Source organism: Oryzias latipes, chromosome 11 (assembly GCF_002234675.1).
Source record: "Oryzias latipes chromosome 11, ASM223467v1".
In the NCBI taxonomy this organism is placed as follows: Eukaryota; Metazoa; Chordata; class Actinopteri; order Beloniformes; family Adrianichthyidae; genus Oryzias; species Oryzias latipes.
Window position 1 is genome coordinate 2,603,957 of NC_019869.2, and position 22,713 is coordinate 2,626,669.

The 22,713-nt window shown below is 40.8% G+C and overlaps 1 protein-coding gene across 2 annotated transcripts; it reads right to left on the reverse strand.

The window, feature by feature from the left end:
* Positions 1-7,701: 7,701 nt before the first annotated feature.
* Positions 7,702-14,957, reverse strand: LOC110015836 (CD209 antigen-like protein A). Of its 2 annotated transcripts, XM_023960312.1 has the most exons (9): positions 14,670-14,957; positions 14,275-14,385; positions 13,984-14,052; positions 13,162-13,236; positions 11,940-12,014; positions 8,876-8,929; positions 8,588-8,730; positions 8,008-8,120; positions 7,702-7,839 (listed from the first exon to the last, which is right to left on the reverse strand). In XM_023960312.1, exons 1-9 carry the CDS (start codon positions 14,806-14,808, stop codon positions 7,716-7,718), a joined length of 903 nt encoding a protein of 300 aa, XP_023816080.1. In that variant the 5' UTR covers positions 14,809-14,957; the 3' UTR covers positions 7,702-7,715. The 2 variants fall into 2 exon arrangements, with proteins under 2 accessions (XP_023816080.1, XP_023816081.1); XM_023960313.1 differs by lacking the exon at positions 11,940-12,014.
* Between the last annotated feature and the right edge of the window lie 7,756 nt (positions 14,958-22,713).

Here is a 22,713-nt window from a genome sequence, read left to right on the forward strand (position 1 = left end):
TGTTAACACCCCCACTTGCTCACACATTATTTACAATCATCATGGAAACCAAAATTGCATCACATCTTGGTTTAACTATAATCCAAATAAGAATCTGGAAAAGGTATGTAGCTTTAGTTTTGTTGCTGGTTTAGTCATTAGGTCAGCAACCATCTGATCTGTTGGACAATACTTCAAAATCACTTCACCATTGTTTACAGTTGATCTCACAAAATGATATTTAATATCAACATGCATCTCTGTCTATTTACAGGATTCTTTGCCAGTGCAATTGCGCTTTGATTATCTTCATAGATCACAGGTTTTTCATACTCATTCTCATCAAAATGTTGAAGCAGCTGAATCAAATACAAACATTCCTGTATAGTGGCAGCTAGAGCCATGTACTCAGCCTCCCATGTTGTTCTGTTACCTTAAAGGATCTGATCTATTTGTGTTTCAATCCTATAATTTCACGTCTCAATCATTTTATGACGTATCAACATTTTTACTTCTAAATTGTTTTTTGCTTAAAAAAATCAATATAAATTTCTTCTTCTCTCTCCTCTGTTTTTCATTTTTCATCCACTTTGTGAATCATTCAGTAAATTAATCTGCTGGATCATGTTCTGTCTGGAGTTGTTTCCTGTCGTTTGGGGGGGGGAGTCACCCCCCCCCCCAGAAAGGATTTTCAAGAAGGACCTTCTCTTAATAAGAATGGTGGTCTCAGTTTTATTCTTCCATCCATCTACGGCAGTTTTCTGAAACCTAAACAAACCAAACCAGTTCCACCTGGGTTGTTAACAGCTGAAAGAGATGACCAGTTTGGGGAGGGAGTCACTGGCTCCCCAACCCCCAGCTGAGGACAAAGGACTCTTAACGACCCAAAACCATGTTGGCTAAGTTGACAATACCATCCAGTTTCAGGTCCGACTCCTCCCCCATGGGCGCATTTCTTTTTAAATTTCTTTTTTCCGGTTCCGGGTTACAGCACGGACGCGTGGGGGCTCACAGCGGCTATACAACTATCTTCAAGTGACTTAAAAAGTCGATTTTCTCCAAAAAAGAGAGCTGATCATGGCCCCCAAGAAAAGCCAGGACTACGAAGACCTTAAAAAGATTCTTGATGATATCAAAGCTACGTTGTATCCCTTTATGGAACAAGTGTCCGCTAAGCTGGACACTTGTGGGCTGACACCCCCGGCTCAGGTGTGATGTGATCCCCGGCTTCTGGCCTTGCCAGAAAGCTCAGGGATCCCTCTCCCTGCGTGGAGAGAGGGCTGTCGGGCCCAGGAGGCCAGCACCCCGGGGACACGGCCGCCGTTGCCAAGGGCCCAGTACCCCCCACCAGGGATGGGGTAGGGGACAGATGGTCCAAGGTCCCACCTTCCTTGCGAAATGTGTGTGTGTGTGTTTGTGAGGGTGTGTGTGTGTTTATGTTGGAATGTATATTTGGAGATGAGAAGGGTGTGTGTACTAAAGGGGTGCAGCTAAAGTTGTTGGGTAGGGCACTGAGGGGACATCTCCTGATTGCTCACAGTGATGTCCCATCACCCTCCCCACCAAGGGTCCCTAAGTGTTTGAGGTGCAGTTAAACTTGGCGGGTAGGGTGCTAGGAGGACATCTGCTGCTTGCTGGCAGTGATGTCCAAGCACCCCCCCCACCCCCTTCCAAGGGCCCTACATGTCTAACGTGCAAATAAAACTGAGAGAGGGGGGGCACATTCCATACGGCAACCATGGGAGGGGAACCACTGCCAAGTAGCCCCCCCCCAAGGTGCATCGCAGGCAAAAAAAACCACCCCCTCACCCTAATATGAGATTATATGAGGAAGGGGGTAAATTGGGGACACCTTGTAGACTGTCCCCCGTTGGTTAAACAGCTGTCCCCCAGCCCCCCCCAGCACAGGGCCCAGGTCCCCTCAGCCCAGGGGTCCCATCCCCCGAGGCGCCGGCACCCCAGGCCCCAAACCACCCACCCCACACAGAGAGAGAGGAGCCAGAAAGCGCCGCCCTCCCAAGAGCAAGTCCAGGCCCCCGCCCCCAGGTGCCGGCCGTGGGAGAGCTCTGGTCAGGCCTTGACGGGACCGAGGCAGCCAACCAGCCGAGGCGACCGCCGATTGCCTCAGTAAAGACCCCGACCCGTCAAACCTCCAAGGTCCCGTACCGATAGTGGGCCCTCCCCCTCCCCCAGTCAGCCCCCCCACAGGGCAGGGCCAACAAGCCCCCCCCCCCCCCCCCCCCCCCCCCACACACACACACACAGCAGCCCCAGCAAATGACACCCAGAGCGACCGGGGGCCTCAAGAGGGTTGCCCCGCCCCGTCCCAGAGCCAGAGCAGGAGTGATCCCAGCCCCAAGTGTAGATGGGCAGCCCATCCAGTGCCGCTGGAACCCCCCCCCAGCAAGCCCCCCGCCCCCCTCCAAGCCAAGCCAGACCACTGCTCAACCCCCCCCCCCACACACACACACACACACACACCCGAGCCCAGAAGACCGCGCGGCGCCCCAGCCCGCCCCACCCAGGCACCGGACCCGACCCCCCGACCAACGGAGTCCCCACCGCCCCCAACCGGGCACCGGAGGCCCCGACCCCCACCCCGAACCACGGCAGAAAGGCGAGGAGCAGCGACGACCAGGCCCCCCCGCCCTCTAAGTCATGGAGTTAGCTATGGGAGACCAGAGAGACTGAATTCTTTCAAAGTTACTTAAACTTTGGGCTGACATTTTTACCAAGCTAATATGATCAAACAGCAGATTTCTGTGTTGACTTTCATTAATATTTTTCTTGTTTTTCCAATTTATTAAAATGTTTTTTTTTAGCAATACAAATAGTTATGAAAATGAAAGATACTAATCCTCCTTCTATATCGATGGCACTTATGTCACCAAGCACGCAAAGTGATGGTGAAGCCGTAATTGAAACCTTAAGCCAGACTGATAGATCGGCACATACCTGTTGCCAGAGAGCCTGGACAGGCGTGCAGAACCATAGTGCATGCATGTAACTGTCGGGTAGATTACTGTCACAGTGCTGACAAATGTCTGAGTTACTGAGACCCATCTTGAACATCCTCTGTCCAGTGTAGTAAATTCTGTGTAGAGTTTTGAAATAGATTAGCTGCAGATTTGGACTTTTTGTCAGTTTAAAGGTGTTTAGACAAAGTTCTGACCAGAAGCTTTCATCTGTGCTGATGCTCAGATCTACATCCCATTTTGTTAGTGGGAGTAAAATATTATTATCTAAATTGCATAAGAGTTTGTATATTTTGGAGAGAGTTTAATTCATTGAAATATTAATCATAGAAGTAACTACTTCTGGTAGCTTTAAATCGTTGTCTCTGTATTTAAACTTTTTAGTAATAATAGACTTAACTTGCTGATATTCCAAAAAGTTATTTATTCCATGTTTGTCTTGTAGTTCCTGGGTGTTATGAATCTTCTATCAATAATAAAGTGCTCTAGTTGTTTTACGCCCCCTGCTTGCCAAGCTGGGAAGTGTATCATTTTTTTGTTTATAAGGATGTTTGGGTTGTTCCAGATGGGTGTCATTTTGCACGGTTGAATTGATGATTTTGATATTTTAAGAAAAATTCCCACCAGGCTGTTAAAGTGGTGTTTATATTAATACTTCGGAAACAATCCTGTTTTTAACTGTTTGGCCAATAAACGGTAGATCTGACAGGTTGATCTTCCCACATAATGCCTGTCAAGGATTTGAATTCGGAAACAAAAGCAGGACGGCAGAAGTTTGAATCAAAATAAGGATCCTTTAATCCAAAGAAGGCGCTTAACTCGTGAAGACCGAGTTATAACAAGTAGAACGATCCGGTGACAAGTGAAACAAAAACAGGAGCTTATATACACATAATAAATTGAAAACAGGTGGGTAAACAGGTGCTGGTGAAGACCAGGGTAAGTTACCTATGGAACCAACGGAAGACAGAACATGAGTTAACAAAATAAAAGCCCGAACCCGGAAGTGAGACACAAATGAACTGCCCTGGCCCCGGCACCTGAAAACGCCTGTTCCAGTCTAACCATGAGTTGGTTTTTGGGTTATTTTTTAACCATTTTAAGATGTATTGTAATCTATTAGAAGAGAGCCTCCAGGTCTGGAGTCAGGGAGGAGCTGAAGAGGGTGCAGCACCAACTACGGGATTAGCTGAGGAATGGGAGATATTCCTACAGGAGGAAGCTGGAATCCAAACTCCAGCAGGATAACATGAGAGCGGTGTGGTCTGGAATGAAGAAGATCACAGGATGTGGGGGGAAAAGCAGACCCATCACAGGCAGCAAAGAGAGAGCTGACGAGTTTAACACCTTTTTTAATAGGCGAACATGCAATTTCCGAGCGAACATGCAATTTCATTCCCTGACGTTAGATGGCGCTTAATGTAAACAGAAATACTCCTGTACACAAGGTGGCGCTGCGCAACTTTACGCTTCTTAAAGTCGCTTTTCACTCAGAAGAAGAGAGCAAGTATTTACGCGCTTGTCAGAATAATACAAAGAAAACATGAATATTTCAAATACCAGCAGCTCCAACTGGTGCTTGGTTCGGGGATATTTTAGAATGTCCGTCATTATTTCTTCGCGTCAGTGTAGATGCAACTCGGCGTCTATCTTCTTCGATGGTATGTGTGCTCAGCAAGGCAGTTTTGTGTTTGAGCGCCCCTAAGTTGTGTTTTACTGTAACTTCAGAAGCTCCAGACACGTGTGCAAAAGCGCCATTCTCATTGGTCAAATAGATTTCGACGCGAGGCGTCAAAAAAAAAAAAAACGAACCCGAGGCGTTTGTTTTTTTTGACGCTTTGACGCGTGGCGTTTTTTCGCGTCGGTGTGCACACTCTCATTGGTGCCCTTTATTTATTCACGAGGCGTTAAACGTCGGCGAAAATCGTCCCGGTGTGAACGGGCCTTTACAACCCCTCTGCATCCTGGGCAAGGGTGTGGAAGTGGTGGAGGAGTACAAATACCTGGGTGTGACTATCGAAAGCAGACTGAGCTAGAGGAGCCACATCACTGCTGTGTACAAGAAGGCCTGCAGCAGACTCTACTTCCTAAGGAAGCTGAGGTCTTTCAATGTGTGCATCAAGATGCTGGGGATCTTCTACCAGTCTGTGGTAGCCAGGACGTTATTCTCCTCTGTGGTCTGCTGGGGAAGCAGTATTGAGGTCACTGACACTAACAGACTGAACAAGCTGATCAGGAAGGCGGGTTCTGTCATTGGCTGCAAACAGGAAACCTTTAAAGCAGTGATGGAGAGGAGGTCACTGAACAGACTCCTTTCAATCATGGAAAACCCTGAGCATCCTCTCCACCCTGTTCTGGACAAACAGCGGAGCTCCTTCTTTAGGAGGCTCAGACAGCTCCGCTCCAAAACTGCCCGGTACCAGAAATCGTTCATACCCAATGCAATAACCCTGTACAACAAATCGCAATGATAAAGGGAACCTTTGCATATTTTTTATTAGCTATTTATTGCGTGTTTTTTTTCTATTTTGCACATTTCTTTTGCACATCTTTTTACCTGCACTGTTCTGTAAATAGCTTTTTAAATTATACCACCTTGTTTGCATTTATGCTACATTTTCTTTGTTCTTGTTTTTTTAAATTATTCTTAGCCTTTTTTCCCCTCTGCTGTCAGTTGTTATGGTGACAAACACATTTCCCACGTGTGGGATCAATACAGTATTTCTGATTCTGATTCTGATTATTTGCAAGAAAGTATTTGTGGAAGTAAGGCAATTCCAAGCCTCCACAGCTTTTTGCAGATTTTAAAGTTTTTAGACTAATTCTTGCAGGTTTGTTGTTCCATAGAAAGCTTGATATGGATGAGTCTAATGTTTTGAACCGTTTTAATGGCGGTTGTGTGGGAATCATTGAGAATAGATAATTAACTTTGGGTAAGATTTTCATTTTAACCGTGGCTACCTTGCCCATAAGGGATAGAGGCAGGTTGGTCCAGCGGGTTAGATCGTCCTGTATGCTTTTCAGTAATGGGGTGTGGTTTAGCTGCACCAGTTCTGATAGTTTGGGGGAAAAATAAATACCTAGATATTTGATATTGCCTGATTTGACTGGTATCGTGAGTCTTTTGTCATGGTTTGAGTTTGTTTTGTCTTGGTTTTTGTTTTAGTTCTTGTTCTGTCTTGTTTGGTTCTGTTTCCTGTTTTATTTTGGAAGGTTTCCTGTCTTGTCACGTTTTTGAGTTTTACTTCCTTTGGTCCCCATCTGCCCTGATCATGTTCACCTGTGTCTTGTCTGCCCTGCTTGTATATAAGTCTTGTCTCTGCCTTCCTCTTGTGCTGGTCCATTAACCTTGTCTTGGTGTTCATGTCATGCCGTCTAGTTCCTTGTTCCTCGCCACGTCAATGTAAGTTTTTGTTTTGTTCTGTAATCCTGCTCTGCAGCGCTTTTTGTTTTGCATTAAACCCCCTTGTCCCTGAACCGTCTGCCTCCGCCTCTGCTACTGGGTCCAACCGGCTCTCAAGCCACCCCCGCACCGTGACATCTTTGCTCCGCATTACTGTTCAGTGGTAACAAAACAGATTTATTCCAATTAATGGAAAAGTCTGTTATGGAGGGGAATTCATTAAAGATTGTTACTGTTTCATTTACAGAATGTGATTTACTTAAAAACAGTAATATGTCATCTGCATATAGACACATTTTATGATGGCTGTGTTTGGTTTTAATTCCTTTAATGCTCTCATTCTGTCTTATTGCTGCAGCTAGAGGCTCAATAAATACAGCAAAAAGAGAGGGGGCGAGTGGGCAACCCTGTCTGGTTCCTTTTCCAAGAAAAAGACCTGTTGGAAGTCTGTTTATTAGTTCTAACTGATGCATTGGGGTTGTGATTTAATATTTTAATCCAATTGACAAATGATTCTCCAAACCCAAACTTATGGAGGGCAGCGATGAGGAACTTCCAATTTTTTCTGTCAAAAGCTTTTTCAGCATCCAGCGATAGTATAGTCATTTCCTGGTTTTCAATGGTGGCAAAGTCTATTATGTTAACGAGTCTTCGGAGATTGTCATCCGAGTGTCTGCCTTTGATGAATCCAGTTTGATCGAAGTGAATTATGTGAGGAGTGATTTTATTTTATTTTTTTTCTATTCTCTGTGCTAGTGCTTTGCAGATAATTTTTACATCTGCATTGATTAAAGAAATGGGACGATAGCTTGAAGGACTATTGGGATCTTTGTCTAGTTTTAGAAGAAGGATAACGTTGGCTGAGTTCATGTTAGGTGGTAGAGATTGGCTTCCATTGATAAATGTAGAATTTCACCTTAGGATGTAATATTTGTCGCCTCAGCAGATCTGGTATAATTGTTACACAGAGTAAAATATTGATTTTTTTTTTTTTTCAAATCGGTGCTTGTATCCCCCACTTTCTCCACCTTTCTTCCTTTTATCCCCCCACCACCACCACCACCACATTTTTCCTCTCTCCCTCCCCACACACGCTAAATGTAACAAATAAATAAAAAATAATAAAAAACAAAAAGGGGTTTATACAAATTTACACTGTGGCTTTTCGAAGATATATAACTTCTTTTTGTGATAGTAAAACCTGTCCAACACAAAAGGCCTTCAGCTCTAATCTGTTTGCTCAGTTGTTGGCAAGAAAAAAATAAAGAAGTAAACAAAAAGAAATAAAAGATAAAACATTTTTGCAGTTACATTACTAAACGGTTAAATCAATGCACAGGTCAGAAAGATTCAGAATTTTATTTCTCACAGATCCAGTTTTTGGTGTATGTTTTGTCCTTTTCTGTCCATTTCCCGTCAGCACTTAAGAACACTGCATAGTAGTAGTCGTACGGATCTTTTGAAAACATCTCATCCCAGAACCTGTAATAAAACATTCTGTTTACCTCTGGTCTAAATTCAGTTCATAAACTGGTCTGAATTATGATGTTACAAACATTTTCTGTATTTTTAAAGGATTTCACACATTTAAAATCAGGCTCAGTCATAAAGAATAAATTTTGTAACGTTGTAAAAGAAACAAAGTCTTACGTTTCTGTCAGTGGTGATCCATCCACCCATTTCCATTCAGATTTATCTGATGACCTTTCAGCAAACAGACCGATCCAGGATTCTGCATTCTGATTCAATGCAGAAACAAACTCCTATAAACAAAGAAAATGTTCTTTCTTAATACATTCTCTCCATCTTGGTTTCCTTTCACACTAAATGTCCAGTAAAAAAATGTCTGGTCTTTAGGATTCATCTGTTCTGGATAATTGTCCTAAAAACTGAGAGAAAGTTCATCTGAGGAACAAAATCTGCCTTTCTTTGATGCAGATTTCTGTTCATTTAGTTTTTGCTTCTTGTTTTGTCTTCAGGGCCAACAGTCCATTTCTACTGAATCCCAGTTTAGCCTATTTGGAATTGAAGACATTAGAAATTGAAAAAAAGAGTTTCTGTGTTCCATCACAACGTTTCTTTGAAATGTTGCTGAAAGACAAACATGAAATCTGAGTTGTTGAGGAGAATTTCAGCTGGAATCCATCAGCATCCAGACAACAGCAGCACACATACAGGTGGAGAATCCAAGACACAAGAAGCTGGAAGGAACTAGTGTGAACACACCCACCTGTTCCTCTTTGCTGTTTACCACCACCAGATCAGATCCTACAAACTGACAGAAACTCCTGCTGTCAATCCAAGTTTTCTCCTCAGTGGATTTATAGTAGCAGCTGTTTCCAAATCTCTTCCATCCTTCAGGACACCGTTTCTCTTTAAAGGAGTGATATACACAAATCCTGCAGGGTTTACTTTCTGGTTTCATCTGTATTTTCTACTAAAACTTTCAAGTTCAGTTCAAAGGTAAACATGATCCAAACAAACTGATATCATCCATTAGTTTTCAGTCTTTTCTCACCTTCAATCTGATTTTTCAGCTGTTTTATTTCATCCCAAAGAGTTTTGTTGATGCCTGAAAGACAATAGAAGACCATTTATTATTGATTTGTACTTAAATGAACAATCACATGGCCTTCAACAGATACCAAGCAATCTTCACTTTAGTGGGGGGGGGGTTGGTCATGATGCAGAGGTGGAGCAGTTTAGGCAGGTTTGATTCCCAATCTGCCTGCACATGTGTTCAAGTGTCCTTTCAAAGTCGTTTATTTCTGTTTTTTGGTGAGAAGTGTCTCTTCCCTTGGCAGCCGGTTCACTGCATGTCTGCATTTACAGCAGGAAGAGAACACTTCTCATTAAAAGTTAGAAAAAAACAATCTTTTTTCTTAAGAAATGCATTTGTAGTTCATTCTCTCCTTTAATACAAAAAGGAAGCGGTTGACAGACAGACGGCTCTCAGACGGAGCAGGAGAGAAGCTGCAGGAGAATTTTTGAACGATCTCATGAACCTGAATGGAGACGTGATTATGATGTTTTAGCCCAGTGGAATTTTCAGAACAAAAGCACAGCAACTGTTGTTGCAGGTATACTTCTGTTTAGAGTTAAAGTGTTGTGTTGTGAGTTATTGTGCTGTGACTCTTCTGGGCCACCGTACTTCTCTCCTCCCTACCTAGACTCAGCTGTGCTCATCAGTGCACCTGTCTGTCATCAGCTGATGGGGAGAAAAGTTCAGACTAAACGTTCCTGATGGCATCTTCTACAATCAGTCTGTATGTGGTGGGATCCATGTTGTGGTACTTTGTCAAACCAGAGGATCCTGAGAGGGAGTTGTGTTACTTCTACAACCATTCAGTTGTAAACACAAAACTCTCTTGACCAATCCCTCCTTTTAAAGCGACACAACTATTTCCAGCAATCTGGTGTCTGTCAGGATTGAGGTGTTGGATGTTCAGGAAGAGCTTTCTCTCTTCTTCTTCTTTTTTTTATAAAGTTTTCCTGGATAGTAATGCAAATGCAGCAGTGAGACATCAGAACCACTGATGTCGTGGAGAGAAGACTTTGTCAGAAACATGACTAAATAAAATGGTAGCAGGGAGACATCTGAGTCATGATGTTCACCAAGAAAGGTAAAACCATTGAGCACATTCTAGTCAATAATGTTGTCAGTATCGGTGTGGTTCTAGATAACTTTGAGCCAATCAGAATTAACAATTCCAGATCCTGTGTAGATTTTGGATTTTCAATGCCTGCTAGTCTTCATGGATGTCACAGTTGTAGTTCATCTTATTGCATTAATTCAAATCTGAGCTAAAAGAGTCTTTTGGAAAATGATCAAGTTAGACAGGATGTTTGCATTGCAGAAAGTGTCAGGAAAGTCATTTAAACAACTGCAGATTTGTATCCAGGCTTTTCTTAATGCATTCTGCATCTTGTCTGCACCGTATTTCATGCTGGACTTAAGCCGGATATCAACCTTAAGTAGTCTGGATAAATTCCACCACATGCTGGAAATCAGCTAACTTTAACTGTAATCCATTCAGGAGGATCTATGCAGGGAAAAGGTTCAAAACAAGAGTTTAAATGAAGGTAAAGGGTTCAGTATTGTGGTGTTGATGGTTCTCTTAGGCCGCATTCACACTGCAGGTCTTGATACCCAAATCCGATTTTCTGACTATATCCGAATTTTTTGACGGCCCGCTTACATCACCTTTTAAAAGTGACCCGTATCCGATTTTTGCATTTACACTATACAATGCTGAAACTATCAAACGTAGACGTTCTGAGGACTACGTAGCAGCATTTCCACCTTCTGCGGACCTAAAAAATGATGAGCGAGCAGGCCCTTAATAGTAATCATAACAGTAACAAAAAGCACATTTAGAAGCAGACGTTTAGCATGGCGAACCCCCCCCCCCTTTTTGTTGTGTTTCTTTTGTGTGACTGCGGTTGTCATGGAGGCAACGCAGCGAAGGAAGGCGGCGTTGCCTTGGGCGCTGCTCGGCCAGCTTATGTGCTCTCTCTGAGTTTTGAATCAGGAAGTGTTTGCAGACGTGTTGCACTAACATTTTGATCCAAACAAAGACATAAACGGCTTCTAGCCTGTTCCGGAGCAACGGTGTCCCGCTTCATTTGTTACCGTTTGCGTCCCGACCGGGACCGGACCGGGAATAACAGCGGTTTCCGACTACTGTCTGAAGCCTGAGGCTGAAAGGTAACACGCTGATGGGGCTCCAGCTGTCCTCGAACAGCAAAATCAGCGCACTAAAGCACCTTAATAAGTCATGAGATCTCAGTTGGTGGTGTCCTGAGTTGATGTCACTGACGTCCGACTCGCATTTACTGGGTAATATCCGATTTGTCTGCTTACATGGCAAATGCAAATGCACGTATCATATTTATTTCCACATATAAATGAGGCATGTATCCGATCGGGGAAAATCGGAATCCATGCGCTTTAGTCCTGCTTACACGTTCACCGGTCATATCCGATATGTGCCACACGAGAGGGAAAAAAATCGGAATTGGGTCACTTGAACCATGCAGTGGAAATGCGGCCTAAGATTCTCATCTTAGTTTGTTCTTCAGCTCCTTAACAGAATGAATCTGATCATTTGCAGTCGTGCTTTGACTACAGACAGTCTGAAAGTCTGTGTTCAATATTGGAATGATAATATTGTTTCTGATCAAATTGTTTTTCTCATCACATAGACAGAGGTGGAGACACAATTGTGTTTCTGGTGGATCAAAGGTTTTGTGTCTTCATGAGTGATAAAGGCGTCTCAGTCATAGTCTGGATGTCAGCAGAGAATCTTTGAACTCATTAGAAAACATGAACACAGAACAAATATGCAACATTTGGAAAAGGAGAAGTTCTAACATAAATATGAACCTCTGATAAACCCTTTTAGCAAACAGCTGTTCTGCCTTCAAGTCCAGCTGTTCCACTGATTTTATATTTTAACTTCATCTATTAATACCTGTTTTCTCTTTTTTTTATCATATAAACAAAGACCTAATACTCAGTTTAAAGTGGAAAAACGTCAAAAGGACTCCCTTTATTGTTAGATTTTTGGATACTTTCTGACCTTCATTTTCATCTTTCAGCTGCTTCAGTTCATCCAGTAAACGACTGTTGTTGGCTGAGAAAGTTGACATCAATTCTGAAAAAAAAACAAGAAAATTTTTTTTTCCTTTTTTTAAATCAAAACTTGAAAACTAAAGTTTTAAAAAGAAAAAACAAGTGGGGAATAAATAGTACTTCTACTAGATCAGTTTTGGTGCAGAACTGTGATGATGTGTAAAACCATGATCACTGTGGTCTTTTCTCTGTTTCCCTGTTTAAAACAGTCCATGTGAGGTTGAACTCAAACAACTTTAAATAAAAGAGGAACAAACAAAAAAAACCCAAAGACATTTTTAGAAACAGTTTGTTCAACATTTTGACAAAATATTTAGAAAAGTTATAAAAATAAGGATCTATGCAGGGAAAAAGGTTAAAACCAGAGTTTAAATGAAGGGAAAATGGGTTCAGTATTGTCGTGTTGATGGTTCTGTAATATTATCATATTCCCACAGAAAAACTTTTTAAAAGAAAAGCTAAAACTTAAACTTTGCTGTTTCTTCTGTAATAAGTTGTGTTTTTCTTTTGAAGTAAAATAGTTGTCGCTGCAACTTTTTTTGTCTGTGCTGGATTATGGTGATATTCTGTATATGAATGCCTCATCTTCATGTCTCAAAAAGGTTGACACCATGGATCATGCTTCCCTGAGGTTCATTACCAACTGTAGATCCATGATGCATCATTGTGACCTGTATTCAAGAGTACAATGGCCATCTCTGGCCATTAGGAGGCAGGGACATTGGCACACTTTTATTTATCAACTGGTATCTAATGTTTTCAAGAACAAGCTTAAAGCATCGGAGACTTAAACAATAATGTGCAACTGCTTTTTATGATGTGTGTGGTTTTAATAATGTTAGTTTTTATCTATTTTTGTTTTGAAATGTGCTGCCTCTTGGCCAGGACTCCCTTGGAAAAGATGTTTTTAATCTCAATGGGACTTTCCTGGTTAAATAAAGGTTAAATTAAAAAAAAAAATTCTCATCTTAGTTTGTTCTTCAACCTTTTAGCAAACAGCTGTTCTGCTTTCACGTCCAGCTGTTCCACTGATTTTATATTTTAACTTCATCTATTAATACCTGTTTTCTCTTTTTTTATCATATAAACAAAGACCTAATACTCAGTTTAAAGTGGAAAAACGTCCAAAGGACTCCCTTTATTGTTAGATTTTCTGGATATTTTCTGACCTTCATTTTCATCTTTCAGCTGCTTCAGTTCATCCTGAAAACGACTGTTGTTGGCTGAGAAAGATGACATCAATTCTGGAAAAAAAACAAAAAAACATTTTGTATTAATATTAAAGCCTGAAAACTAAACATATAAAAAGAAAAAAAGAAAAATGAAACATGTAGAGAAGAAATGTTTCTACTTCTACTGGATCAGTTTAGTTCAGAACTGTTATGATAGATGTATAAAACCATGATCACTGGGGTCTTTTCTCTGTTTCCCTGTTTGAAACAGTCCATGTGAGCTTGAACTCAAACAAGTGCATCCCTGCTCTCTGGCTTTTGGGGCCCCCGTGGCAGTCCTGCTTGCCCTGGCCCGGGTGGTGGATGTTCTTTATCTGCCACTGTGGAGGGGTAGGGGGGGGGAGTCCTGGCTGCTGCTACGGCTGCGACGGGGGTCTTAGGGTGGGGATGGCTTCTTTTAACATTCCATCATCCACTTAAGAAGAACATAAAGATCCACTCGAGCACAGGTGCTATCTCACCTTCGCACAAATAGTTTGAGTGAATAAATGAAATATTTCACTTGTGAACATTTTGACATGTTTTGTATGTGCCATCATACACAAGCCAACAGGCATGTTTGTGGCATTTGGGTGCGTGTGAACAGGCCCCGCCCCCTTTTGGATTTATATAACTTATAAACCTGACTGTAATGATTGTAAACATCCAGCAACTTGTTGGTTTATGCTGCTTCACGGTTCTACCCCCCCCCCCCCCCACACACTCTTCTTTTACCACCCTTTTTGTTATTTTGACTAAATATTTAGAAATCTATTTTACCTGAAAGTTCAGTCTGCAGATGATTGTTTCTGTTTTTCAGTCTGTTGTTTTCCAAAGACACCATAAGATCTGTAACAGAATCACTTTGATATGAATCAAAAGAAATTATTTCATGATTTCTGTAAGACATTGTTGTCATGGTGACAATAAAATTACTGTTGGTGTTTTTTTTCCTTCTGTATCTAAAAGAAAACGGACTCAACAAAAATATAAATATTTCAAAACCCCAAAAATATAGAATGACCTAAAAACTGAATATTAGATGTCAGAAATAAAATGTCCAATTCTTACTGCGAGTCATGAGTCCAGCCAGAATCAGAAAACAGAAAACTCCCAGAGAAAACTTGAAAACTCTGAAACAGTTTCTTCTCTCAGCTTGAAGATTCTTCTGCTTCTGATTTTCTAAAAAGCAGATTTAGTTTATTTCCAGAATTCTATTCAAACCGTTGTCATGCATGCTACAATTTCTTCCTGACTGAACAGTATTGCAGCAATGTCTCTTTCTAGAAGGACAAAAAGTGAAGTTCTTTATTTGAACATGATGATTATTTAGAATCTACATCTCCAAATGTCATTGTTTTACTAAATAATCCAAATATCAGAGAAATAACAGTGATTTGGTCCAAATGATTTGAGGTTGGTATGAAATAATATTGTAGTATTTAGTCTGAAGTTTTTCTGCTCACCAGTTTGTTGTAATCCATGATCAGAGTGCTGCTCTTCATCATCTAACATCTCCACCTCACTTTGTTCTCTTCCATCTGGATGAAGATTTCTGCTAAATTTCCCTCTCCAATCTGCTGCAGCTTCAGTTTGTGTGGACATCTTTAGAGATCAAACTAACTGAGCAGACTTCACTGTTTCCTGATGAAAGCAGTCAGCTCTGAACTGCAAACATTCAGGAAGTAGCAGCAGAACAAACTCCACTCATGTCATTCACTCTTTCATGCACTGATGCTGCAGAGAGACTCCCATTCAAATCAACAACAACCACTGGAAGAAGTTCAACACAAACATTCAGTTACAGTCAACTTATGACTTGAATATATTTTATTTAGCTTTTTTACATTTTTATTTTTTAATGAGGTGATCTTATAAATAGTTAAACTCATTTTTCCTGACATGACACTAAATTCAGAGAGTCTATGTGTTTTATCAATCCTCCCAAATGCAGACATGAGATGACAAAGAAAAAGTATTATTAGATCTATTATCAGAACTGTTGATCATTAAGTTTAAAACACATTCTTTTCTTTTTCATGCACAGCAGTACTTAGTTCCTGTTCAGAAACAAAGTTCTTCATTTTCACAACTGCAAGTAAATCTGCTGCATCATTTATTTTGGAGGGAACTTGAATGTTCTGCTGTCAGAGTAAATTAATCTACAAAGACTGGAAGAATTGCAATAAAAAAATTCATTTACAATTAACTTTGTTATGACATGAATATAAATTTACAATATTTAGTTTTTATTTATTTGATGTATTGAAACATCCATTTACTGGATATCTATTTCTATCCAGTCTCACACATGTAAATGATGCCATTAGAATGATTCTGAATCATAAAAATATTTGCACTTTTACATGGATAACATGACACATTAAATCAATTAAATATGAAGTTTGGCCAATAGTTTCTAGAATTGTTTCTAAAGGAGAGGGAGGAAGTGAACTTTGATAATCCCACCTCCTCTAATGTTGATCCACATTTGTTCCTCCTCCTCTTTTGACCTGGGGGGTATTCCAGAAGCAGGTTATGCTAGCTCCCACGGTAAGTTTGAGGCTAAGGAAGTTAATAACGTCGGCTTTTGGTTCCAGAAATGGAGGTATGTTTCAGGGTAGGTCAAGTTGCCATAGCAACTTATGCTCTGAACATAACCTGGTCTGGAGCAGGTTTAGTTGAAGGTTACTTTGTTTACAGAGAGGTGAAGCAGCATGGCGTGTCCATTTGAAGATGATTTAGTGGATGAAGAAGCTCAGATAATACTTTTTCCACCATGAGAGGATGATAAGACCACGTATGGATGTTGGAAAGATAAACTTTATTACTTTGATCTAACTTTATTATTTGCTTCAGTTAAGATAATTAAAAACCTTTTTTTTTTGTTAAGTCAGTTTAAAAATAACACGTAGTTTTCAGACAGTTATTTGGCTTTCATTCAAATTAATTCAATCAAGTAGGTGTAAGGGATTGTGGGATATCATTCCCTTTTCTTGTCTGGACGGATTTGGTTTTAAGTGTGGGTTTTTGACCAAATGTGTTTAGTTATTTAGCTGTTTTACTGTGTTTTACCGTGTTTTGCCGAGTTATTTTGTTTTACTTTGCTGAAGTCAATGCCCCATGAGGGAGAGGGAGGGAGAGGATGATGAGTTTATATAGCACCCATACAGATCATTGTATATTGTGGATTTTGGAAAATTTGTAAATGAATGAATACACAAAGCTTATACTCTTTTGTTCTTTTCATTGTTCTAAAAATGAGGATCTGCCGGCTCAAACTTAGACATATGACAGTTCAAGAATTATAATTCATTAAGAGGGAAAAAAGATTAATTGAATTGGAGGAATATGACATTTAGTTAAATAAATATGTGAATTTGAGTTGTATTAACAACTATTGAGTTTTATAGACGTAAGAAATTAGATTGAATACATTTAACTCAATTACTTGTTACCAATAGAAATAATTCATTTAAGTTGGCAAAATTGAATAAGTTATAAATATATAGATATATAAAAAAAAAAAAAACGCCCCTCTCACCCTCCGCGGGTGGTTTTTCTCCTCCAAGCTCGGGTCCTCTACCAGAGGCCTGGGAGCTTGAGGGTCCTGCGCAGTATCTTAGCTGTTCCTAGGACTGCTCTTTTCTGGACTGAGATGTCTGAGGTCTTTCCAGATATCTGTTGTAGCCACTCCTCCAGCTTGGGGGTTACTGCCCCGAGTGCTCCAATTACCACAGGCACCACTGTCACCTTCACCTTCCAGGCTTTCTCCAGTTCTTCTCTGAGTCGCTGGTATTTCTCCAGTTTCTCATGTTCCTTCTTCCTGATGTTCCCATCGCTTGGCACTGCCACATCCACCACAACGGCTTTCCTCTGTTCTTTATCCACCACTACAATGTCTGGTTGGTTCTCCATTACCATCCTATCAGTCTGGATCTGGAAGTCCCACAGGATCTTTGCCCTCTCATTCTCTACCACCTTCGGAGGTGTTTCCCATTTTGACCTTGGGGTTTCCAGTCCATATTCTGCACACATGTTCCTGTATATTATTCCAGCCACTTGATTGTGGTGCTCCATGTATGCTTTACCTGCCAGCATCTTACATCCTGCAGTTATGTGCTGGATTGTTTCAGGCGCCTTTTTGCACAGCCTACACCTTGGGTCTTGTCTGGTGTGGTAGATCTGAGCCTCTATGGCTCTGGTGCTCAGGGCTTGTTCCTGGGCTGCCAGGATGAGTGCTTCAGTGCTGTCCTGTAGGCCAGCCCTTTCTAGCCATTGGTAGGACTTCTTGATATCAGCCACTTCAGTTATGGTCCGGTGGTACATCCCATGCAGGGGTTTGTCCTCCCATGAGGATCTGTCCTCCAGCACTGTATCCTCTGCTCTCCATTGCCTTAGACATTCAAATTAATTCAATTGAGCATGTGTAACTTTGGTGCTGCTGTTAGATCGGCACCGCAAGGGATTGTGGGATACCATTCCCTTTGCCTGGCTAGACGGATTTTGGTTTAAGTGTGGGTTTTTGACCAAATGTGTTTAGTGGTTTAGCTGGTTTACTGTGTTTCACCGTGTTTTGCCGAGTTATTTTGTTCAACTTTGCTGAAGTCTCTGCACCATAAGAGAGAGGGAGAGGATGATGAGTTTATATAGCACCCATACAATAATTGTATATTGACAATGTTGGACAATTCCTAAATGACTGAATATACTGAGCGTATACTCTTTTATTCTTTTTATTGTTATAAAAATGAGGATCTGCCGGCTCAAACTTAGACATATGAGAGTTCAAGAATTTTAATTCATTACGATGGAGAAAAGATTAATTGAATTGGAGTATTACTACATTAGTTAAATAAATATGTGAATTTGAGTTGTATCAACAACTATTTGGTTTTATAGACGTAAGAAATTAGGTTGAATACATTTAACTCAATTACTTGTTACCAATAGAAGTAATTCATTTAAGTTGGCTGGTCTGGAGCAGGTTTAGTCGAAGGTTAGTTTGTTTTCAGAGAGGTGAAGCAGCATGGCGTGTCCATTTTAAGATGATTTAGTGGATGAAAAAGCTCAGATAAAATTTTTCCACCATGAGAGGGTGATAAGACCACGTATGGATGTTGGAAAAATGAACTTTTTTACTTTGATCTAACTTAATTATTTGCTTCAGTTAAATCATTTTTTGTTAAGTCATCTTAAAAATAACACGTAGTTATCAGACAGTTTTTTTACTGTCATTCAAATTAATTCAATAAAGTAGGTGTAACTTTGTTGCTGCTGTTAGATAAGCATCGCAAGGGATTGTGGGATACCATTCCCTTTGCCTGGCTAGACGGATTTTGGTTTAAGTGTGGGTTTTTTACCAAATGTGTTTAGTTGTTTAGCTGTTTAGCTTTGTCCTACTAGTGGCAATATTGAACATGGAAACTTGTAAATTGCGAATAAGAAGACGGGCTCAACGTGAGCGGGGTTAACATTCTGCAGATTTCAGACATTCTGCGATGTTGGGCGTTCCCAGGTGTAGTAGAGGAATCTTACATAATCTCGTGAAATCGTGACGTAATCTACAGGTATGATCCAATTTAATGGTATCCTGTTGGATCAACATGATTGAAATGAGTAACTATAAAATTGATTATTTTTATGTACAGTCCACATGATTCATTTACGTATGATTTACAAACATTATGTTTTGGTTGAAATGACAAGTTACATTTTCGTTAGGTTTATTGGCTGGTCATTTTCTTTTTTGGAGTGTTTGGGAAACAGCAAAGCTGTCCAAAAGCTTAAAATAATAAAGAAAAATCAACAGTCACATCTGTTATGGACCTGACAGGAAATGTCACCCATGATCCGGTCAAAATCAATGTCACGTTTAAAGACTTTTATCAAAACTTATACACATCACAGATCAATCTATCAGAGCAAAGCATCAACTCATTTCTTAATAATGTAAACCTACCCAGGTTAAATGAAGATCAAATCACAAATTTAGACTCTCCGCTCTCGTCTGAACTTCATGAAGCTCTGTTCCTAATGCCTAATGGTAAAGCACCAGGGACTGACGTTTTTTTTGCTGAGTTTTATAAAGAATTCTGGAAACACCTGGCACCAACGTCTTATAAAACGGTCACATTTATCAATGAAAGTCAATCACTACCACCTAACATGAACTCAGCCAACGTTATCCTTCTAAAACCAGACAAAGATCCCACGAGTCCTTCAAGCTATCGCCCCATTTCTTTAATCAATGCAGATGTAAAAATTATCTGCAAAGCACTAGCACAGAGAATAGAAAAATAACTCCTCACATAATTCACCTCGATCAAACGAGATTCATCAAAGGCAGAAACTCGGAAGACAATGTCCGCAGACTTGTTAATATAATAGACTTTGTCACCATTAAAAACAAGGAAATGACCATACTATCGCTGGATGCTGAAAAAGCTTTTGACAGAGTAAACTGGAAGTTCCTCATTGCTGCCCTCCATAAGTTTGGGTTTGGAGAATCATTCGTCAATTGGATTAAAATATTAAATCACAACCCAAATGCATCAGTTAGAACTAATAAACAGACTTCCAACAGGTTTTTTCTTGGAAAAGGAACCAGACAAGGTTACCCACTCTCCCCCTCTCTTTTTGCTGTATTTATTGAGCCTCTAGCTGCAGCAATAAGACAGAAAGAGAGCATTAAAGGAATTAAAACCAAACACAGCCATCATAAAATGTGTCTATATGCAGATGACATATTACTGTTTTTAAATAATTCATGTTCTGTAAATGAAACAGCAACAATCCCTAATGAATTTTCCTCCATATCAGACTACTCCATTAATTGGAATAAATCTGTTTTGTTACCACTGAACAGTAATGTGGAGCAAAGACTCACAATACCAGTCAAATCAGGCAATATCAAATATCTAGGTATTTATTTTTCCCCCAAATTATCAGAACTGGTGCAGCTAAACCACACCCCATTACTGAAAAGCATACAAGATGATCTAACCCGCTGGATCAGCCTGCCTCTGTCCCTCATGGGCAAGGTAGCCACGGTTAAAATGAAAATCCTACCTAAAGTTAATTATCTGTTCCCAGTGATCCCCACACAACTGCCACCAAAGTGGTTCAAAACATCAGACTCATCCATATCAGGGTTTTTATGGAACAATAAACCTGCAAGAATTAGTCTAAAAACTTTAAAATCTGCTAAAAGCTGTGGAGGCTTGGCATTGCCTAATTTAAACAAGTACTTTCTTGCAAATAGATTACAATTCATTTAAAAAAGGTTAAAAAATAGTCGAGAAGCCAACTCATGGTTAGACTTTGAACAGGCGTTATGTGGGAAGATCAACCTGTCACATCTGTCATTTATTAGCCAAACAGTTAAAAAACAGGATTGTTTCCAAAGTATTAATATAAACACCACTTTAACAGCCTGGTGGGAATTTCTTCAAATATCAAACTTGTCTATTCAACCGTGCAAAAGGACACCCATCTGGAACAACCCGGACATCCTTATGACACACATGCACACACACGCCCTCACAAACACACACACACACATGCATTTCACAAGGAAGGTGGGACCTTGGACCATCTGTCCCCTACCCTATCCCTGGTAGGGGGTACTGCGCCCTTGGCAACAGCAGCCGTGTTCCCTGGGTGCTGGCTTCCTGGGCCCAGCAGTCCTCTCTCCACGCAGGGAGAGGGATCCCTGAGCTTTCTGGCAAGACCAAGAGCCAGGGATCACATCCCACCTGAGCCGGGGCGAGTCAGTGTCCCTGTGGTGTGGGTTCTGGCCCTTGCCCTTGAGCGCTGGGCCTCGCCAAATTTCCAACTGTGGACGAGCCTGGTCGGCCCATGTTTACAACACTTCCTGTGGACGCCCTCTTCCCCTGGGTGTCCTCCTCCTGGGCGGGGGTGGCTGGCCCCTGCCTTGCTCCTTCCTGGACCAACCATGGGCCGGGTGGGTGGCTGCCTGAAGCGCGGGTCGGGTCTCTCTTTGGGGTTGTGGATAGGCCCCGCCCCTTCAAGATTTGTATTATATCTGAAACTTACCTTAATGATTTATGCAGCTTCATTGTTTTTCCACCCCCCTTCTATAATCACCCTCCTTCCCCCCTTCTCTAACACCCCTCTTTCTTCTTCCCTCCTTTCCTTTTCCGTCCTTTTCCGTTCTGATTTTCAAATAAGAGAAAAAGGAATAAAGTTTGTCCTCGATTCCAAAATGGGTCTATTCAGACATACCTCTGGTTTGTCTGAAGATTCCTAACCCCTGTTGTTTAAGTAAAATATGTCCAACACAAGAGGCCTTCAGCTCTCATCTGTCTGCCCAGCTGTTGGACAGGAAAAGTTAAAACAAAATAAAAGACAGAAAACTAAACATCTAAAAACAAACACATGTAGAGAATAAATGGTTCTTCTTCTACTGGATCAATTTTGTTTAGAACTGTTATGATAGATGTGTGAAACCATGATCACTGTGGTCTTTTCTCTGTTTTCCTGTTTGAAACAGTCCATTTGAGGTTAAACTCAAACAAGTTTAAATAAAAAAGAAACGAGCAAAATTTTATTTATTTATTTGAATTAGGACAGTGCATATTAAACAATGTTTCAGCAGCTGCTTTAACTGTCATGGTTGGAGTTTCTTTTGTATTGGTTTTTGCTTTCCGTTTTGGTCTGTCATGTTTGAGTTCTGTTTCCTGTTTTATTTTGAAAGGTTTCCTGTCTTGTCATGTTCTTGAGTTTTACTTCCTTTGTCCCAATCTGTCCTGATCATGTTCACCTGTGTCTTGTCTGCCCTGTCTGTATATAAGTCTTGTCTCTGCCTTCCTCTTGTGCTGGTCCATTAATGTCTTAATGTCTCTAACGTCGTAATGTCTCTCATGTAACGTCTCTTATGTCTTAATGTCTCTTCGTCCCTGACTGTCATGTCCATGTTTCATGCCACGCCACGCCACAGTAAGTTTAGTTTAGTTTTGTTATCCTGCTCTGCAGCGCCTTTTGTTTGTAATTAAATCCCTTGGCCTGGAACTGTGTGCTCCCGTCTCTGCATTTTGGGTCCTTCACGCTACTACAGCCCCCCAACCTGACATTAACATAAATATACCAGAATTAGCACAGGAGCCATAACAGTGTGCCTCTTATTGACACCACTGTTTGGCTGAATTTAGTCCTGCGCCTTTGAACATTACAGTCCCCTCGAGTTAAAGCCCTGGTGCCTATTCCAACATTTGTCTTTTTACTTATAAGATCTAACAAAGGGGGAAGGGCCAGCCTATTCAAAACTTTAAAAATGAGACAGGCATCCATGTACATTTTATAAATTTCATAATCCATTATGCCATACTTGGTTATAATGTCACAGTAATGAAAACGCAGAGGCTTTTTGTATAAAACTTTCAGGGTTCTCTTAAACAGAGACTTGAGGGGTTTCAAAGTGCTTTCGTTTGTCTGGGACCATATAGTAAGACACTAAGTTATATGACTAAAAATCAATGAATGCATATA